Source organism: Silurus meridionalis, chromosome 17 (assembly GCF_014805685.1).
Source record: "Silurus meridionalis isolate SWU-2019-XX chromosome 17, ASM1480568v1, whole genome shotgun sequence".
Classification (NCBI taxonomy): domain Eukaryota; kingdom Metazoa; phylum Chordata; class Actinopteri; order Siluriformes; family Siluridae; genus Silurus; species Silurus meridionalis.
In genome coordinates this window covers 17,099,269-17,117,192 of record NC_060900.1, presented here as the reverse complement: position 1 = coordinate 17,117,192, position 17,924 = coordinate 17,099,269, and the positions used below count along the sequence as shown (strand labels likewise).

The 17,924-nt window shown below is 39.2% G+C and overlaps 1 protein-coding gene across 1 annotated transcript; it reads left to right on the top strand.

Annotated features, from left to right (window-relative positions):
* The first annotated feature begins 11,229 nt into the window (after nucleotides 1-11,229).
* On the top strand, nucleotides 11,230-17,544 carry amigo1 (adhesion molecule with Ig-like domain 1). Its single transcript, XM_046872395.1, has 2 exons — nucleotides 11,230-11,897; nucleotides 12,309-17,544. Exon 2 carries the CDS (start codon nucleotides 12,405-12,407, stop codon nucleotides 13,884-13,886), a length of 1,482 nt encoding a protein of 493 aa, XP_046728351.1. The 5' UTR covers nucleotides 11,230-11,897; nucleotides 12,309-12,404; the 3' UTR covers nucleotides 13,887-17,544.
* Nucleotides 17,545-17,924: the final 380 nt, after the last annotated feature.

Genomic DNA, 17,924 nt, shown 5'->3' with positions numbered 1-17,924 from the left:
CCACGTCAGATGGACACTGTCTCATAGACCTTGTGCAGAGCGGCCACTCATGACCGCTTCCCATCCGGTGAGACACGCATCTGTCATAAGCACAATGCGACGATCGGGAACTCCTAAAATGGGGTCTTGGAGTAGGAACCTTGGTTTTCCTACGCATCTAAGGCACCTAGTCATTGCCGTGTGACCTTGATTGTGCAGAGGTACTCATGTACAGGAGGCCAAGTGGAATGACACTAGACGCTGCTGGCATGAGCCTGAGCAGTCTCTAGAACTGCTTGACAGTGAGTGACTGCCCTTATCTTATCTTCCTAAGGATGGACACTATGCGGGCAGAGGAAAGCGGTGCGCACATAGTTGCAAATCCCAAATGACGCCGAGATAGGTGGTTTTCTGTGATGGAGAAAGCACACTCTTCAGTCGAAACCCCAGCTCCTTTATGTGAGCAAGAATGACCGGAGCCTCATCAAAGAGCGGTTCAGCTGACGTAGGTCTAAGATAGGATGCAACCCACCGTCCTTATTGAGAACTATGAAGTACCAGCTGTAGTACCCGGACAATCTGTCTGACAGACTCTCGAGACTGACCTCCGGTGTGTCCAGAGCTGGAGCATTGCCCAACTTCGTCTCTGGAAACAAGACCTCCTGGTTCACAGTGGTGCTGGGCCAGGTCCCTGATGGAGTCATCCCTACATAGGTCGGGTCAGGAGCTTTCGGCTGAAGCCCTCTTCCTGGAGATGACAGTTCTTAGATCTGTCACCTCACGGAGCTTTAACCCAGGGCACCGTGGGGATCCCGCATCAGGGGGAGAGCATGTCACGGCACTTTGTCTCTGCACTTGGCAGTACGAAGTGCTGGGTTGGGGTTTGGGCTGTGCCCGCCGAACAGCCCCATGAGAGCAGCGTGGGAGATACCGCTGGAATGCCGGCGATTGTCTCTTGGACGGCGTCACTAAACAGGCCCGAAGGAGACAGTGGGGCGTCCAGCATTTTTTTGTCCAGCAGTATTTCGGACAGGGTAAGCCAGAGGTGTCTCTCAGTGGCTACTGGGGCGGCCATAGACCAGCCGATGGCCTTGCCGGTCTCTTTTGTGGCCCGTAGTGCCAGATCCATCATACAGCGGATCTCAGAAAACTGCCCGCCCAGGGAGAGATAGCATGCTAGCGTCTCTTCAACCCGTGGCATGACACCATAACCATAATCCCTAAGCCACAAGATGTTGGAATAAACCGCGGTCTTGGGGCTGAAGGGGCAGGATGAGAAAGGCGGCGCCCAGGACCTGGACAATTTGGTGTGCAGATCAGGAAAAAATGGCAAGCCCAACGCAGAGGCTGTGATGTCGGGAGCAAAAAAAAAAAACGCTTATTGAGCTTGCCCGAGGGAGGGGCTTTATGTGTACCGGCCAGCCAAGCTATATTGAGCTTCTGAACAGCGCGTGTCACAACCTCTAGGAGCTCCTTGCTATCGGGTTCGTGCGGGCCTGCCCCGACCCCTCTCCTCAGAGGAAGAGAGGCGAAGCTGCGCGCTATCGTGACAGGGGGCAGACATTGCAGAGAGGTGTGTCTCCAAAGCCAAACAGAAAGGTACAAGCCCGTCTCCAAACCTTCTGCAAGATCCATAAGCGAACCCCAGGAACCGGAGCGCCACTCCGCCTCAGCGAGAGCGGGACCAGAACCGCGAGGATGGGGGGCATTCTCCTCAAAGAGCGCCCGCCGGGAGCAGAGCAGCCACATAGGCATGCGAGCACAGTGCTGGCAATCATCTCTTGAGAGCTGAAATTGCATGCTCCGCTCCCAAACAAGCCATACACAGGCTGTGCGTATCCCTTCCTGTAATGAAACGAGGACAGGGAGATGCACACGGCTGAAAAGTGTGCTTGGGTTTCCTAAATGCCTTCATTCTTTGACAAACAAACAAACATAACATTTTTACACAGGTGCGCTTTATACTCCCGGGTCATGACGTCATCCCGCCGGTGACAGCCTGTCTTTAATTTTGACTGATTAGTCTCATTACTCAGAGCATGGTAACACAGTCGCGTTCCCAAAGCATTCTGACGCAGCTTGAGTTCCTGAAAGGAACCTCTCCCAATCTTTTAGATAATTCTGAATGTCTCAGTTATGTACATCACAGACATGCTGTCTACTTTAGAAACGTATTCAATTTAATTCCAAATATTTGTTATAGACTTTCTTTTGTACGAGCTCAATCTAGCAAACTTGTTATAACCTGACTGTATACTCCTCTATTAAAAAAATGTATAAAGCAAGAATGGGGCAGGGAAATCTTGTCGTTAAATTTTAGATTAACATTTAGCTAACATAAACAGTGCTCTGTCTAACCTGCTGTTATAATCAAACAACCACAAGAACAATGTAAATATGTTATATATGCTATAGCAGGTGTAATCAAGTATGGCACCAACTTTTACAACCCAGCTAAATATTTCAGTGGACCAAACAGAGAACTTAAAAATGCTGTGATAAAACTGTCTGAAAAAATTAATTGGTCCTAATTTAGCAAATCATTTTGGGAAACCTGAACTTGCTCTTATAGCAACTCCTAGGTTGTGGTTTATTGCTGTTAATCACCTGAATTTATGTAAATTATAATTTGCTAATGACTTCTCAAAAGGCAAGAGGCTAGCTACAGGGCAAAATACATTATATCAGAAAGTTTAATGACATGACATAGCTTGTTAAAAATGTGTGTGTGTGTGTGTGTGTGTGTGTGTGTGTGTGTGTGTGTGTGTGTGTGTGTGTGCATGTGTGCATGTGTGTGTGTATGTGTGTGTGTGTGTGTGTGTGTGTGTGTGTGTGTGTGTGCATCACCAGGGCTACAATGGTGATAAACTGCTATGTGCAGGACATTAGTGATGTGGTTCAACGCACCCCACCCTAATGAATCTCAACTCACAAGCAGCTGCTTCATTATCATTAAGCCTCTTCAGTTCAACGTAGGGATAAATTGCACTTTGATTTATAACTATCAAGCTAGCACAAAATGCTCACAAATAGTTTTATGTTCTTGCTTACACTTTTGGTGCTTTATAATGTAAATAATTTGACAATAAACAATCACAAACCACTTTAAAAGGAGCATGTGTCCATCTGCTTTTTCATGTAGTTATCACAATCGCCAAAACATGTGGTAGCAGCACAATGCCTAAAATCTTGCAGATAAAATATAGGCCTAGAACTTATGTTAATGTTCATATAAAAAATGATTAAATATTTTGGAGGTAAAATAGAACTTACATGTACAACTGTCTCTAGAGCATATATGACTAAGTAGGGCCTGCAGTGATCTTTATTCCTGGCCTTCTGTCATGTATGAGAAACAGAATAAATTTCATTTGAAAATGCTTTTGGAAAATAAGGAGCAGCTTCATGTCTCTTATTTATGGAAGTCCTAATAGGGCATTTATTAAATATTTTTTTCTTTCTTGTGTTCTTGTGATCCCAACTTAATTTTCTCATTATCTTGGCATAACAAGATTTTTGATGATCTCATGATCAGTATTACATTTTTCTGTGCAATTGGCATAAGATCGTGTTCTATAGGCAGCATCATCAGAGCATCATGGATAATAACCATAACCATTTGTGGGTTGTCCACGCACCCACACCGGCACGCATCACAAATGGTTACGTTATTATCCATAATGCTTCCTCTAGAACATGCTCTTATGGTGAATACACAGATAAAATTAAGAACTGAACACAAGGAAACAATGTTTGTTATATAAAGATCTTGAGAAAATTAAGTTGTGATCATGAGAAAACCAGAAAGAAAAAATATTATAATGCATAGCATACATATTAGAGGTCACTGATTATCTGTGTTAGGCATTGAACTCTAGTGTACATTATATTGGATTTTTCTCATTGTACTATAAGTTTCACTGAAGTACAAGTTTGAACTCTGATCTAGAGTTTTAATAGTGTGTTGCACCCATTAAGTTGCAGTAATTTCTTGTTGGTAAGAAAGATCAGACTGGTTTGAGCTGATATATAAGCTATGTTAATCAATTTATGTTTAAATAAGCACTTTTTTCACTCTTTTCTAAGAACCTTACACTACAAAACCCATCAAACCTGGAGACAAATAGGCCACAAAAACAGAGGACCAAATTAAAATACCAGACCTGTATGCAAAAACATGAATCTTTTTCCATTATCCTACTGTACATTTCTTCATATAATTCTTGACCACTTTATTTGATGCTGATATTAAATAGCCATTAGATTTAACTTAGAGAGCAATTAAAAGACCACCAAACATATCATTCTCGTTATGTTTGGAGATATGATTCTCATATCTCATGATATCATGCTACAAGGATCATTAAAATGGAGCAGTGTTTCTAATTACGCACAATGCTTACTTTCCATAAGCACTTCACAATAAGTACTCAGTTTCAAGATCATCCTCTTCAAAGAGAGGGACAAGAGGGTCATTAGATAACAACCAAAGAAAATATATATCTTCATATAGTGTACAGTAAGGTGCAATAGGCTTTACTATGCTCTATGTTCTAACCAAGAAAAAGGAAATAAATCCTCTACTAAAGTACATTTGTAGTCTTTTTACCTGCACTCACAAGCAGAGAGTGAGAGTGTGTGTGCCATGCTCTGTTCCCATTGACACAGTTCTAGCTATTAGTGCAGGATGTGGGTGACTAGCCAACCGGTTATGCAGACTCAGTCCCTGGTTTCCTATCTGCACTCGCTAATGGACTGAGATGGATCTGTTCAACCGGAAAGAACATGGGGAAAAATGTAAATAGGAATTAGCAGATGGAAGACAGAAACACTGATGTTTTGTGCTGCGTTTGTAGCACAGTGTTGTGACTACAGTGTGGTTGTTTATGACAGAATCCACAGGAGGGATTCAAAAACCTGTGTTGAAGATGAAAAAAAATAAGAGATTGACATTTCATGCCTTTAGCGGGCTTAGTACAAAGACCTGCACTGAGCATTGAGTGCTAAATGGCACAAACAATGGGCTAAAAATGTTTGAAGCCCAATTATATTAGCTGTTACTATACAGCATGTTGTTTTGCGCGCGATAAAATAGCAGCCATTGATCAGATTGAACTAGCAGCTCGGACAGTCTCCAAGCCTCCAAAATGGATCCTGGTCTTAGGGTTGAACAGATTTCGTTTACTTTGCCTTTGTTTATTTAGTAATTAGTGAGAATGTCTGTTGAGCTGCTTGTCTGTTCTTTCGGTGTATAAGCAGGTGGTTTCTACCCAGTTAGAAAAAATTTGCCGCATCCACATCAATTCTGAAGATGCAGCTAATGAATTATTCTGTTAAATATTAATATTGATTTGCTAATATTTCAATATACCTTCAAGAACTTTTCCTACTCTGTTCTTCAGGAGAACCTGGAAGAACATCTAATTCCCTCCTAATGGACTCAAAAACAGACCAAATAATTGTAACGTTAATTCCATTACTGTTAATTCAACAACTTCATTTAAGTATTTGAGAAATTATAATCCGTTATAATGGTATATCGGTAGGAGTTTTATGAATGTGGTGAGGGAAGACATGCAGGTTGTTGGTTTGAAAGAGGCAGATGTAGAGGACAGGGGGTATAGAGACTGATGATCTGCTGTGGCGACCCCTAATGGGAGCAGGCGAAAGAAGAAGTAGAAGAATATATTATTTAATTATTAATTAAATTATTGCATATATAATAAAAATGTAACTTAATTAAAAATAATGCAGAATCATTTGGAGCTTAGAAAACATTTTAAAATAAAACTCCCTGTAGAACGCAAAAGTCAATGAAATGGAAATAACATAAACATTAAAAAGTTTAGATTTTTGTGCGACTTACTACCAAATGATATCAGTGGTTGGGGACCCCTAATGTACAGAATATTGTCATAGTGACAGGAAAAGAAGATTCCTAATAGATTTGTAGTTCATATTTAAGATCTAAATGAAAGGCTAAGAAGTAAAAAGCTTTATATCTGAACATGTACATAATTAAGCAAGAAAACAAGTATTACATTTAAACAGCTATGTAAACTATAAATATCCCCAGACTAATATTTATGTTTAGGACAATTATTTAGTCAATGCTCTTGTGTATTGCAACTTAAATGTCAGATTTTAACTGATTAAAAAACACTGCTATTAAACACTAGCTTTCTCCACCTCCCTGTTTGTGTTAAAGATAATCCCAGATCACATTCCCCTGAAACATGTCCCCCCTTCCCATACACACACACACACACACACACACACACACACACACACACACACACACACACACACAAACACATCTCTGTTACAGCTAATGGATAGACCTCTGATCAAATGAGAATACTGAGAACTGCCACCAAACAAAAGGCTATTATTCCTTTTGTCTTATTGTCCTGTTGGCAGGTGCAATGAGCAATACAAGCAGCTTAGCACACAGTGTATAAATATATAAATAAATAAATAAATAAATAAATAAATAAATAAATAAATAAATAGCAAAGGAAAAAAAAAAAATATATATATATATATATATATATATATATATATATATATATATATATATATATATATATATATATATATATACTGGTGTGAATAAGTGTTTGCCCCTTCCTGATTTCTTATTTATTCATTTTCTTATATAAGGAAAACAAAATCCAAAACTACATGGCCCTGTGTGAAAAAGAGTTTTCCCCTAAACCACAGCATCTCAATAGGATTCAGGTCAGGACTTTGACTAGGCCACTTTAAAGTCTTCATTTTGTTTTTCTTCAGCCATTCAGAGGTGGACTTGCTGGTGTGTTTTGGATCATTGTCCTGCTGCAGAACACAAGTTCGCTTCAGCTTGAGGTCACGAACAGATGGCCGGACATTCTCCTTCAGGATTTTTTGGTAAACAGCAGAATTCACGGTTATATTTATCACAGCAAGTCTTTGAGGTCCATTTTTTGTCGCAGCCTGACACTACAATTGTTCAAATTTACTTTTTTCTTATAATCTACACTTAAAACCCAATAATGCCAAGCCAAAATTAAAACGGAATTCTAGAAATCTTTGCAAATGTATGAAAAAGGAAAAACTGAAAATATCACATGTGCATAAATATTCAGACTTGACCACTTGTTGAACACATGTGCCTTCCATTTCCCTTGTTCGCTATTTAGATGTTACTGCACTTTGATTGGAGTCCAGCTGTGGTAAATTAAATTGATTGGATATAAATTGAAAAGGCACACACTTACAGCTGACAATGCATATCAGAACAAAAAACAAGCCATTAGGTCAAAGGAAGTGCCAGCATAGCTCAGAGACAGGATTGTTTCAAGGCATACATATTGCAACAATCCTACAAAAAAATAAAGGCTAGAAATAAATTGCTGCTGTACTGAAGATTCTCAAGAGCACAGTGGCCTCCATAATTCTCAATTCAAAGAAGTTTGACTCTTCCAGAAGGACAACCATCACTGCAGTCCTCCACTAATTTGCGATTAATGGCAGAGTGGCTAGAAGGAAGCCTTTCTTCAGTGCAAAACCCATGTATGCCTGCTTGGAGTTGGCAAAAAAGCACCTATAGGACTCTCAGACTGTGATTTTCTGGTCTGGATGAAACTAAGATTGAACTGTTTGGCCTCAATTCTTTATGTCTGGAGGTTTAGGCACAACTCTGTGAGTGGCCCAGCCAGAGCCCTGACCTGAACCCTGACCTGAACCGTATTGAAAATTTTTTGAAGAGACCTTAGGGTGGCTGTCCACTGAAGGTCTCCCTATAACCTGACCCAGCTTGAGAGAATTTTTACTTTTACAACATAATAAATAATATGCAGTTTATCCTAATCATAAACATGTTTAACAACAGTAAGTGAACAGTTTAATTATAGTAACTTCCACCATTTACTTCTATACAGTCAATTTACATGATCTTTCACTAGTAAGATGATCACATTAGAATGAATCACAACTGGTCATAAAAACATGTATGTCTTTGGTCAAATTACAGACTGCTGTAATCTTTTTGCTACAGCTGTCTTTAAGAGCTCCATTCATATACATGTTTTCCAAAGCTGCAATCCAATTTAGATGTTATAAATATCATTTTCAGATCAATGTCTCAAGAAAGCATATAGGTATTTATAGTAGAGTAATAAAATATGATATTAAAGGAGGAAGGCATTATAAAGGAGGGAGCTGGGGCCATCCTTTTACATCCTTCTTTCCTATCATCCCAAGCCAATCCGATGCAGAAGTCCTATCATACATCTTAGACAAAACTATTCAATAAACATTGCACGTGGAAGATCACAACAGTTACCAGGCAACACTAGGCCATTAACAATAGGAGCTGGAGTTCAACAGATTATTATTCATTTAAAATGCAAATGTACTGCATTTACATGGTCTAGTTCATTTAACATGAGATTTGTAGTAGCCAACCACAGTAAATCATCTTAAAGTTCACTGAAAGTTCAAGGAAAATACAACGCTGAAACAGATCATTAAGAGCTTTATGAGAAAGTTACTTTTGGCATGTCATGTCCTTCTGTTATGTTTTTCCCTACCTTTGAAATAACCATTTAATACCAACAGTGTGTTTGTGACCATGGCTACCATGACAACTATTTTCACATTAAAACCCTATTTTGCAGTGGCCTTATGATTATCGGTGCCTAATAACAGATGTACTGTATTGGCCTTGTTCCTGCTGAAGTTGATAATGTAATTTTGTGTGTGCAAAAAAATCTCTTAGAATCAGCCTGAGAGTTCTGAATTCACACCAATAGCTTTATTCTTGGTTAACTCCTGGTTGATTAGACACAATACCCTGTCTTGTACAACTTGTCTTACAGTCTCTATTTCATGATGAATAATAATTTATACATGACTGAAGGTGTAGGTAAATCTCTTTATTAGTACTTTTAACCGGCAATAAAGAACTCAGATCCCAGTGTTGTCAGTGTCATAAATATATTTGAGATTTAAAGGTTCTCACTGGACTTTTCCCACTAAACCCAGTTCATCTAATAGTCAGGAAAAAGATTTGTATTTCAATTCCCATAGACGTCCAGCTAAAAACTAATTTGTTAATGTAAATTGTATTATTTATTAACTATAATGAATTATAAACCTGAAATAGAGAACTCTGAGAAACCACAGACCTGAGGCTTGATGTCAGTTTAAGACTTTTAAGTCTTTTTATTTCTTAGTTAATTATTGGTTCTTCATTTCATGATTAGGCTTAAAACAATACTAGAATAACATTTCATAAATCTGCTATCCCAAAGAGAAACTTCTGGTTCAATTTTAAACAAAATTTCAAAACCTTTACATGTTCCTTGAAGTAAATTATATTCTTAGGCTCTTGACATTTTGTATGTTTCATGCCACTGCTGTGGATGATAAACATTTGAAACATTTCTAAATGGGGGCGAGCACATTGGACAAAGCCCTCGGACAAATTTAGCCTAATATAACGCTGTCTCCTAGGGTGTAATTACAACCCCCCATGAGAGTGAGTGTGAGCAAGCTGTGGGAGCTACTCTCTGTTCCCCAGCTGGGCCTGTCTAATATGAAGAGAAGTGAACTCCCTCTCTGCAACCCAGTCCAGATTCGGGGGCTTGTTCACTGCTTTCATGGTTTACTTTCATTTTAAAGTTTCTTGACCACTTATTCACTTTTTTTACAAAATAGGCTGTATGTTAACGATAGGCCATTCATTAATAAAAAAACAGCAAGTCAAATTCCAGGCAAGAATAGGATTTCAAGCAAGCTATAGTAATAAACATTGCTCTTTCACTGAATTTGGGAAAAGGGGAGCATGTTAGGGTATATAAATTATAGTTGACATTTTTTCTATCTATTAGATATTGTTTTTGGAAAGCTCAAGCATCCTGACTTCTTGTAATATATTGCCATGAAGAGTCACTGTGTGCCTCTCAGTCATCTCCCTAGTTCCAGTAAGTGGTCAGGGCACTGATCAGGGAGTTGGCCATATAAAGGGATGTCTCAATTGCAAAATTCTTCCAGTGCATGGGGACATTTGCATCTTAAAAACCTCCTACAATGCAGAGCGAAGAAACAGGAGGCATCTCTGTTTACAATATTTCCTTACAGGAAATCATATTCATATTTCCTGAAAACTTTCAGCTTAGACAAAAGCTGGACAAACTGAGCAAACTTCACCTACATACTGTATGCATCATTGCTGCAACTTTTAAAGCTTTAGCTTTATTTGATGCTCTATATATGGTTAGGTTACCTATAGATAGAATATACAAGTCTAATGATCTGTAAGTGTTAGCTAGCCTAAGATGTTATCAACGCTTGAACTCAGCTACACTATAAATTGACTCACAACCAAGGGACTAACGTTCTAGCATCCCATGTAGGGTGTATTCCTTTCTTACTTTTACTGTTTCCAGGACAGGCTCTGGATTCATCAACAAATCTGACCAGGATACAGTGGTACTGATAGCCCACATGGAGACTGACCTCTAAGCTCATTTATATACGCTGACCAGGCTTAACATTTAACAAAACAAATTTGAGCTACAGTAACTCGTCTGTCGGACTACATGGGCCAGCCTTTGCTCCCCACGTGCATTAATGCGTTTTGGCCGTCCATGACCCTGTCGCCGATTCATGACTGTTCCTTCCTTTGACCACTTTTGATAGATACTGAGCACTGCAGACCCTGGTTGGTGTATACCTTCAATTGTTATGCCTAGTTATGTATTTTTTTTATTTTAATTGCATTACATTTTATATAATAAACAAAATGTAATATAATACATTATCTAAAGTATTAAAGGACGTGATGCACGTTCAAGACTTCACATGACTGATTTGAAATGGATTTGAAGATAATTCATTCCTCAGTCAAGAAGTGATGGTGAAGGTAGAGGTGAATTCTGGGTCATCATTTCTGGTCTGTTTATGCGTTTTGTAAGTGAACAGTTAAATCTATTTTTTGCATGAATGCAATCATTTTTAAGCAGTTCTTCTAGATGTGATCTAGTAGACTGGGTATGAGGTGATCCGCTACCTGAAGTGAGTTTGACCCCCCCATGATCCAAACATTGCATGAATTTCTGAATGGAAAACAATATGGATTCCCGACAACGACGTTTTTGAACAGATAATGCCACATCACTGAAGAATTTAATGATTTTTTTTTAATGCATTCCCCCCCATCCCATCCCATCCCCCTCCCCAATTACCACGTGACGGATCTGTTCCTGTTAGAATTAAAATGGCGTATAACTGGAATGCATTATTTTGATGCAGTGCTAGCAGGCTGTGTGAATGAATTCCGGGCGCAACCTGAGAGTTGTTTTCCTTTCTTTTTTTTTTTTTGTGCGCGTGAGAAAGGCAGAGCGAAAGCGCGCGACTGCTCATGCGCTCCGGCGAGTGAGAGATGCTGCTCTTCAGATAGTCAGTGTGGCGTCTGATCAGGGGGTCGATCACAGCTCATTTCTCCTCCTGTCACAGTGCATCTGCAAAAACCCCCATGGATCTCTGGACCCTCTTGGCTAAATTAAACATCTGAAATGGATTTATTCACATCTGCCATAATATGTTTTGGGGATTATGAAAAGATCAGCGTTGAGCGCGTCCTTTCTTTACGTAATGCCGTAACTATTTGCGCATTTATCCTTCAACTGCGATAAAAAAAAATATATAAAAATAATAATTCTTGCTCAAATCGCTTTTTGTATTTATTTATTTTTTGTTTACTGGAATAACACTCCGTTTTTCAATCGGTGTACCTCCATCTGGCTTTTGTTTCTGAATGGGAAACGCATGGCACTTTACTGTGATGGGCAATGGATAAACAAACGCCTGCTCTAGGCATTATTTACCCTCAGACCTTGATGTATTGTAACCCGGTGCGAAAGATTCAAGAGGTAATGTAGGATTACATGCACAATTCGTTTATTTCGATTTTTTTTTAGGTTTAGTTTGGTTTTCATTTTCTTTCAGAACATTGCATTACATGGGCACGTTGAAAGATGGGACAGTTCATATGGGAAATGGTGCAGTGCAATGCTGCTGTCTAGGAGGCCATAACATCTCACCTTTCCTTTCCCAAGTGCTTTTATCGATCGTTGTTTTGCAGGATGTGTCCTTTAGAATATGAATTTGCTTTTAGCTATAGTAGACTTAAATAGATCTCCTTTATATTTCAATTGCTTAAATGCCTTTTGCTTGTCTGCATGCATGCAATAAAGAGAATATTGAGAACAATTTTCTATCACAAGAGCTATAAATGACTGAATGCACCCTTTTTCTTTTGTGTTTGTTTTTTCTGTTTTCAGTTTATACTCTGCAACTCCATTGTTGCACTCAGCTAATCTGACTGCGATTTTAAAATCATCATACACCTTGATTTAACTCTTGAAAAAGTGGAAGATATGCTATCCTCCATGGAGCTGTTCATTAAGTGGGCTGTCTGCACCTCCTTGGTTCTTATCCCTATACCTGGGACTGATGGCTCGATAGTGAATTTCCACAAAACATGCATATGTGCAAGCAACATTGTCAGCTGCTCCAAAATGAACTTAACTACAGTGCCATCTGACCTGCCTAAGTACACAGCAGTGCTCGATCTGAGCTATAATGACATCAACAGACTACGTGCAGAGTGGACAACATACAAGCTCCCCAAACTCCACAATCTTTTACTGAGCCACAATGGCTTGCATTTTATCTCTACTGAAGCTTTTGTTTATGTTAAGGACTTGCGCTACTTGGACCTGTCCTCTAACAACATCCGGCAACTGGATGAGTACATTTTTGAACCGCTAGGGGATCTAGAGGTGCTTTTGCTCTATAACAACCACATCTCCCAGATTGACCGCACTGCCTTCACAGGTCTTAGCAAACTTCAGAAGCTCTACCTGAGCCAGAACCAGGTGTCCCGCTTTCCTCTGGAGCTGGTTAAGGACAAGACCCGTCCGGAAAAGCTGAGCTTATTGGACTTGTCTTCCAATCGGATCAAAGTCCTACCCATCCAAGATCTGCAGGACCTGCCAGCGTGGCTGAGAAATGGACTATACTTCCACAATAATACACTCATCTGTGACTGTGAGCTGTACAGCTTGATGACATACTGGTATATAAGACGACTAAACTCAGCCGTGGATTTCAAAGATGACTACACCTGCATACTTCCAGGGCCTGATAAGAAGATCTTGCATGTTTTTGAACTAAATGTGCATATGAACTGCAGCACATATAATGAATCAGTGGAGGAAGCCTTTCTGGAGCAGTCTTTGGTCCTCAAGTGTGATACACGGCATCGGAACATGTCCAAGACTTGGATGTTGCCTGGTAATGTAGAGGTATCACCTGGAAGCAACCAGACTGCTGTGGTCCAACCAGATGGCAGTCTGGAGATCAGTCCGGTAAAACTTGAGGACTCTGGTCAGTACACCTGCTTTGCTGTAAGCAAGCACCTTAATGAAACCCTGTATGTGTGGGTGAAGGTACATAACTTCACTCTTAATGTAAACAGTGAGACCCTCAACACAGCATACACAACTTTAGTAGGATGCTTGGCCAGTGTAGTCCTGGTTCTCATCTACCTGTACTTGACCCCTTGTCGGTGCTTCTGTTGTCCAGGACAAGGGAAGTCCAAGAACCAACATGAGGATAGTATTCATTCGTCCATGCTCAGTGCCACCCCGACACATGAGGATCTGGCAACCAAAGCAGAGCCCAACAGGCATGTTGCCTTCATAGATCCCAAGGACCTGCAGGGCCAGAATGGGAAAGTGAATCGCACTGGGGAAGAGGAGCTGGAGGATGAGGCTAAGCATGGCAAAGGAAAGAGGAAGAAATCAGTGTCAGACTCTATTAGCTCAGTCTTCTCTGACACACCCATTGTGGTCTGAATGGATCCTGTCTAGAGCGGGACAGCCATCTGTGATGGATGCAAATTGTTTGAGGTTTGTCCAGAGGCAATGAGTTGTTGAGACGTCTTTGGAAAAAGAGCAACGGAAATGCGATTTGCACCCTTCAGCATGTGGCTAATTAAAAAAAAGACAGTGTTATATAGTTTTTCTTTGTGAATTTGACATGGACAAGTTAGAGAAGCCTTTCCAGCATTTTAATCTGTAGCACTTAAGTATATACTGTGAAAAGGTCTTGCCATATACAGTAAGTGGACTTTAAGAAATGAGTCACTGAGAAGTGCGAAAGGTGAAAGGGTACATGGCAAATTTCATTTACACATGAACAGGCACTGGCAAGCCATATTATTTAGTAATATATAAAATATGTAAAGCATATATTATGATTCTTAGACTGCTGAAAGTAGAAAGATTATAGCTTTGTGTCCTGTATCATTAGTACTTACAATATTTATTCCTCCCTTCCCCAAATGCTAACTTGCCAGCATCACCACTTTATATATAGATTTCAGTCATGAGTCATAGCTAGAGGAGTGGCATGCCATTACCCACCATTACGGTGACTGCTGAACACTGTCAATTGCATTTGAAAGGACGTAGCAAAGATTTGAATGTGCTTGTAGAAATTCAGCACCTCTAAACTTATCATTATGTCAAAACATAGTGGAAACCAGTTTGAATAGCGAAGAAAAAACTGCAGGAAAGAAAATCCAGTTGTTGCTTTACCGTTACAATGATATTAGCCGTTGTTGTTAATATGGAATAGGATGTAAAGTGAATAGGAGATCTATCTGACATTAAGCCAAAGTTAAACTTCACTGCGTTGCAATTCTATATATACACGCAATAATGCCACAATACTACCGCAGTTACTGAATTTAAGAACAATAACATGCTGGATTTAGGATACATGAAACATGTTTTAGATACATGCCATCTTCTAGCATCCTGTCATGTTTGGTTATTGAAAGTTTGGGTAGTTGGAGCACCAAAAATTAGAACTGACATGCCAGCTGCTGTGATCCCAAGGATCACTGAAAATTGATGCCACATGCACAATAGCATTTCTTGTAATCCCCAGGCTTATGAGTAAATTTAATCAGCAGGGTGTGTGTTCAGAAGATGTATACCTTTAACAATGACTCGTAATCACATTACGACTGCCATTGTCTGTCAGAAAATATGGCCTATTATTTGCACAATGCCATTTGCATGAGTCTGTCTGTCATGACAACCAGAGAGAGATATAGAGAGAGAGATTTCCTGAATGCTAATAACCTCTTAAAATAGAATAATGCATCTCTCACCTTTTTACTAGTACACCAGGACAGTCTATAATACAAAATCCAAAACTGTTTTTTAAACATCTCTGATTCTCAAAACTTCGCAAGTTCAGTGTTATTTGCATATTTTGCTAGCTTTAGTCATTGCTTAGTCACTCATTGTCAAACGATTACAAAATGATTGGGTCCATCTTTAATTACAACCCAAGCCCCCCAAAAAGTGCTTGTAATCTTGAACAGAAAAAAGGAGATAGCCATTGTTATTTATTTATTTGTTTAATAATTTTTTTGGCAGTCTAACTATTTATTACGCATGCCACTACCCAGAGTCACATCGGCTTTAAGGAACATGATGAAAACATTGAGTCATTTAGATATAGCACACAAAAATGAACATTTCCGAAAGCTGGATCGACATGCATTCTCACATAACATGCATTCTATGTAGCATTCAGCTGTCATAACCTGCAGCACACAATAATAGGTTCAATACTCCGGCTTCACCTTTGCCTAGAGTGGCATAGGACGATCGTTTGACAGCCATATTATTCTTGCTTTCACCCTGCTTGGGTGAAGTCAAAGGCAGGCTAATTCAAAACACACTGATTCTCAATGGTAATATTATTATAATACGGAGGACACTAGCAATGGATGTATTTAAGAGCATTCCAGTTACAACCTGTGTAATAAGGGACTCGAACCTCTAAGATTTTGTTTTCTAAAAGAGAGGAGAGTCCATCTGGTTTGCACAGCATCATCTCAGGAAAAAAGTATTGGAAAATGAGAGCAGCTATGATGGACAGCGGCAGGCATTGGGCAGTTCAGGCCTATTAAACGCCTCCTCAGCTGAAGCCAAAATTCTGTGACGTCCTCACCAACGTGATCTTTATGGGAAAATGCCAGTGTCTCTGTTGCTTTAAAACATGCTTTACAGTGGCAGGAGAGACACCCAAATAAGATCAAATTTTTTCGCCATTGTCATTTGTTTTCTTTGAGTATCAGTCCTTGGATATTGTTAGATGGCGGCAGTATTCTCTTAATCTGTTAATCATTCGGCATTTTGTGGGCAGTACATTTGTGCTTTTGTGTGTTGCTTTAGTGTTTGTTTACACCGTTTACCTTGAAGACAGTGTTTTCTTAACCAGCAAGTCATTTCGTCTTGTGTTTCTATCGGAAGTGCCCGAGTCACTCCTGTAGTTTAATACTGCTGGCTCTAATACAGACATGCATTAAGTGTATCAATTTAATACAGACAGCCTGATATGCAGATGATCCTGAAGAGCCTGTTTAAGTCGATCATGTGAGTTAAAGCTGAAAATAAACTGTGGGAAAGTAGATCACACAGAGCATATTGGGCCCCCTTCTTCTTTATATAGTGTTCTTTATGCTGTTGTCTGGATTCCACATGTGACAAAAAAGATGTTAAGCTTTTTATAAGGTTTTCTGTTTTGATTTATGTTTCTGTCATATGAAATCTCAAAAGATGTTTACAATGTGTCTCAATAGGTCTGTATATTAAATTAAGAAGTTAGTAAATAGAACAGAAACTTCAGTAAGCCATCACAGACTGTACCTATGGAGGCAACAAAGCACTGTATCACTAAGCAGTAGGTTATATGCTCTTTTTCAGGAATACACTGTTATATGTAGAGACGTCTGTGACAAAAAATAAAAAAAAACCCCAGAGAACTGCCTTGACTACATTATGCGCCTCTAATACCTTTCATTAGGATCATGTATAATGTAAGCACACTAAATTGTGTACGTGTATCTATTTCTGTCTTTTTTAAGTGCCATATAATGTATGTAAAATGTATGTACTATTTCACAACTATGTATGTCAAGTATTTTACCTTGTTTCTTTTTAAATCTCTGGCTACTAGACAATTAATATAAAGTGGCTGCGTCTGTTTGTTGTCTACAGTTGGATTTACAAAGACTTTTAGTATATATATACAAATACAAATATATATACAAATATACAAATACACTGACCATGTCACAATCCTTTCAACAAAAGTGCTTGTTTTGTGAAAGAAAGCCAACAAAGAGACAAAATATATCCAGCCCTCGGAAATCACATTAGCGCAAAGTGAATGTCTTGAAGGTAGTAATAGCCTCACAGTGGAAACATGGCCTGTGTCTCAGTGAGCATATTATGAGTGCAATATCCATTAGATGCTGCATTGTGCTGGTCCTGTTTTAGAGCTAGAGAGGTTCGGCTGTATCAAATTTCTGTGGTAGACAGCAGACTGTGACAGAGGGTAGGGTAAAGCATAAGTCAGAGCTGTAGAGGTTTTAATATAAACAATAAATATGAGAATATAATAATTTGCAAACTAAATAAAATGTTTACAGCTTCATTTTGGAGTCAGCTTTGCTTTCATGGTTCAAACTACTACATTTAATTATTATTCCAGCAATATTATTTCATATTTTATATACAGAATTTAGGTAATGTGTCACATGTTTTTTTTGTGTGTTAGTGTTTTTTCCTCTGGGACCAGTGGTTCACTTTACACACTACCCAGTTCATACTTGCATGTGAAATGCCTGTACATTTTATTCATTTTACTGATGCTTTCTTCAAATTAAGAGTGACAAAGGATAAGACTAAGCTGGGGAAGGTTTTTGGCTCTATATTGTCAATCTATAAGATGCTGGGATATGAATGCACACCCTTTTGATCATCAGCTGAATAGTAGCCTGTTCCCCCATATTCCATTTACATTACATT

Coding starts and splice junctions, on each gene's coding strand:
- amigo1 (XM_046872395.1), top strand. CDS start 12,405: ATGCTATCCTCCATGGAGCTGTTCATTAAGTGGGCTGTCTGCACCTCC.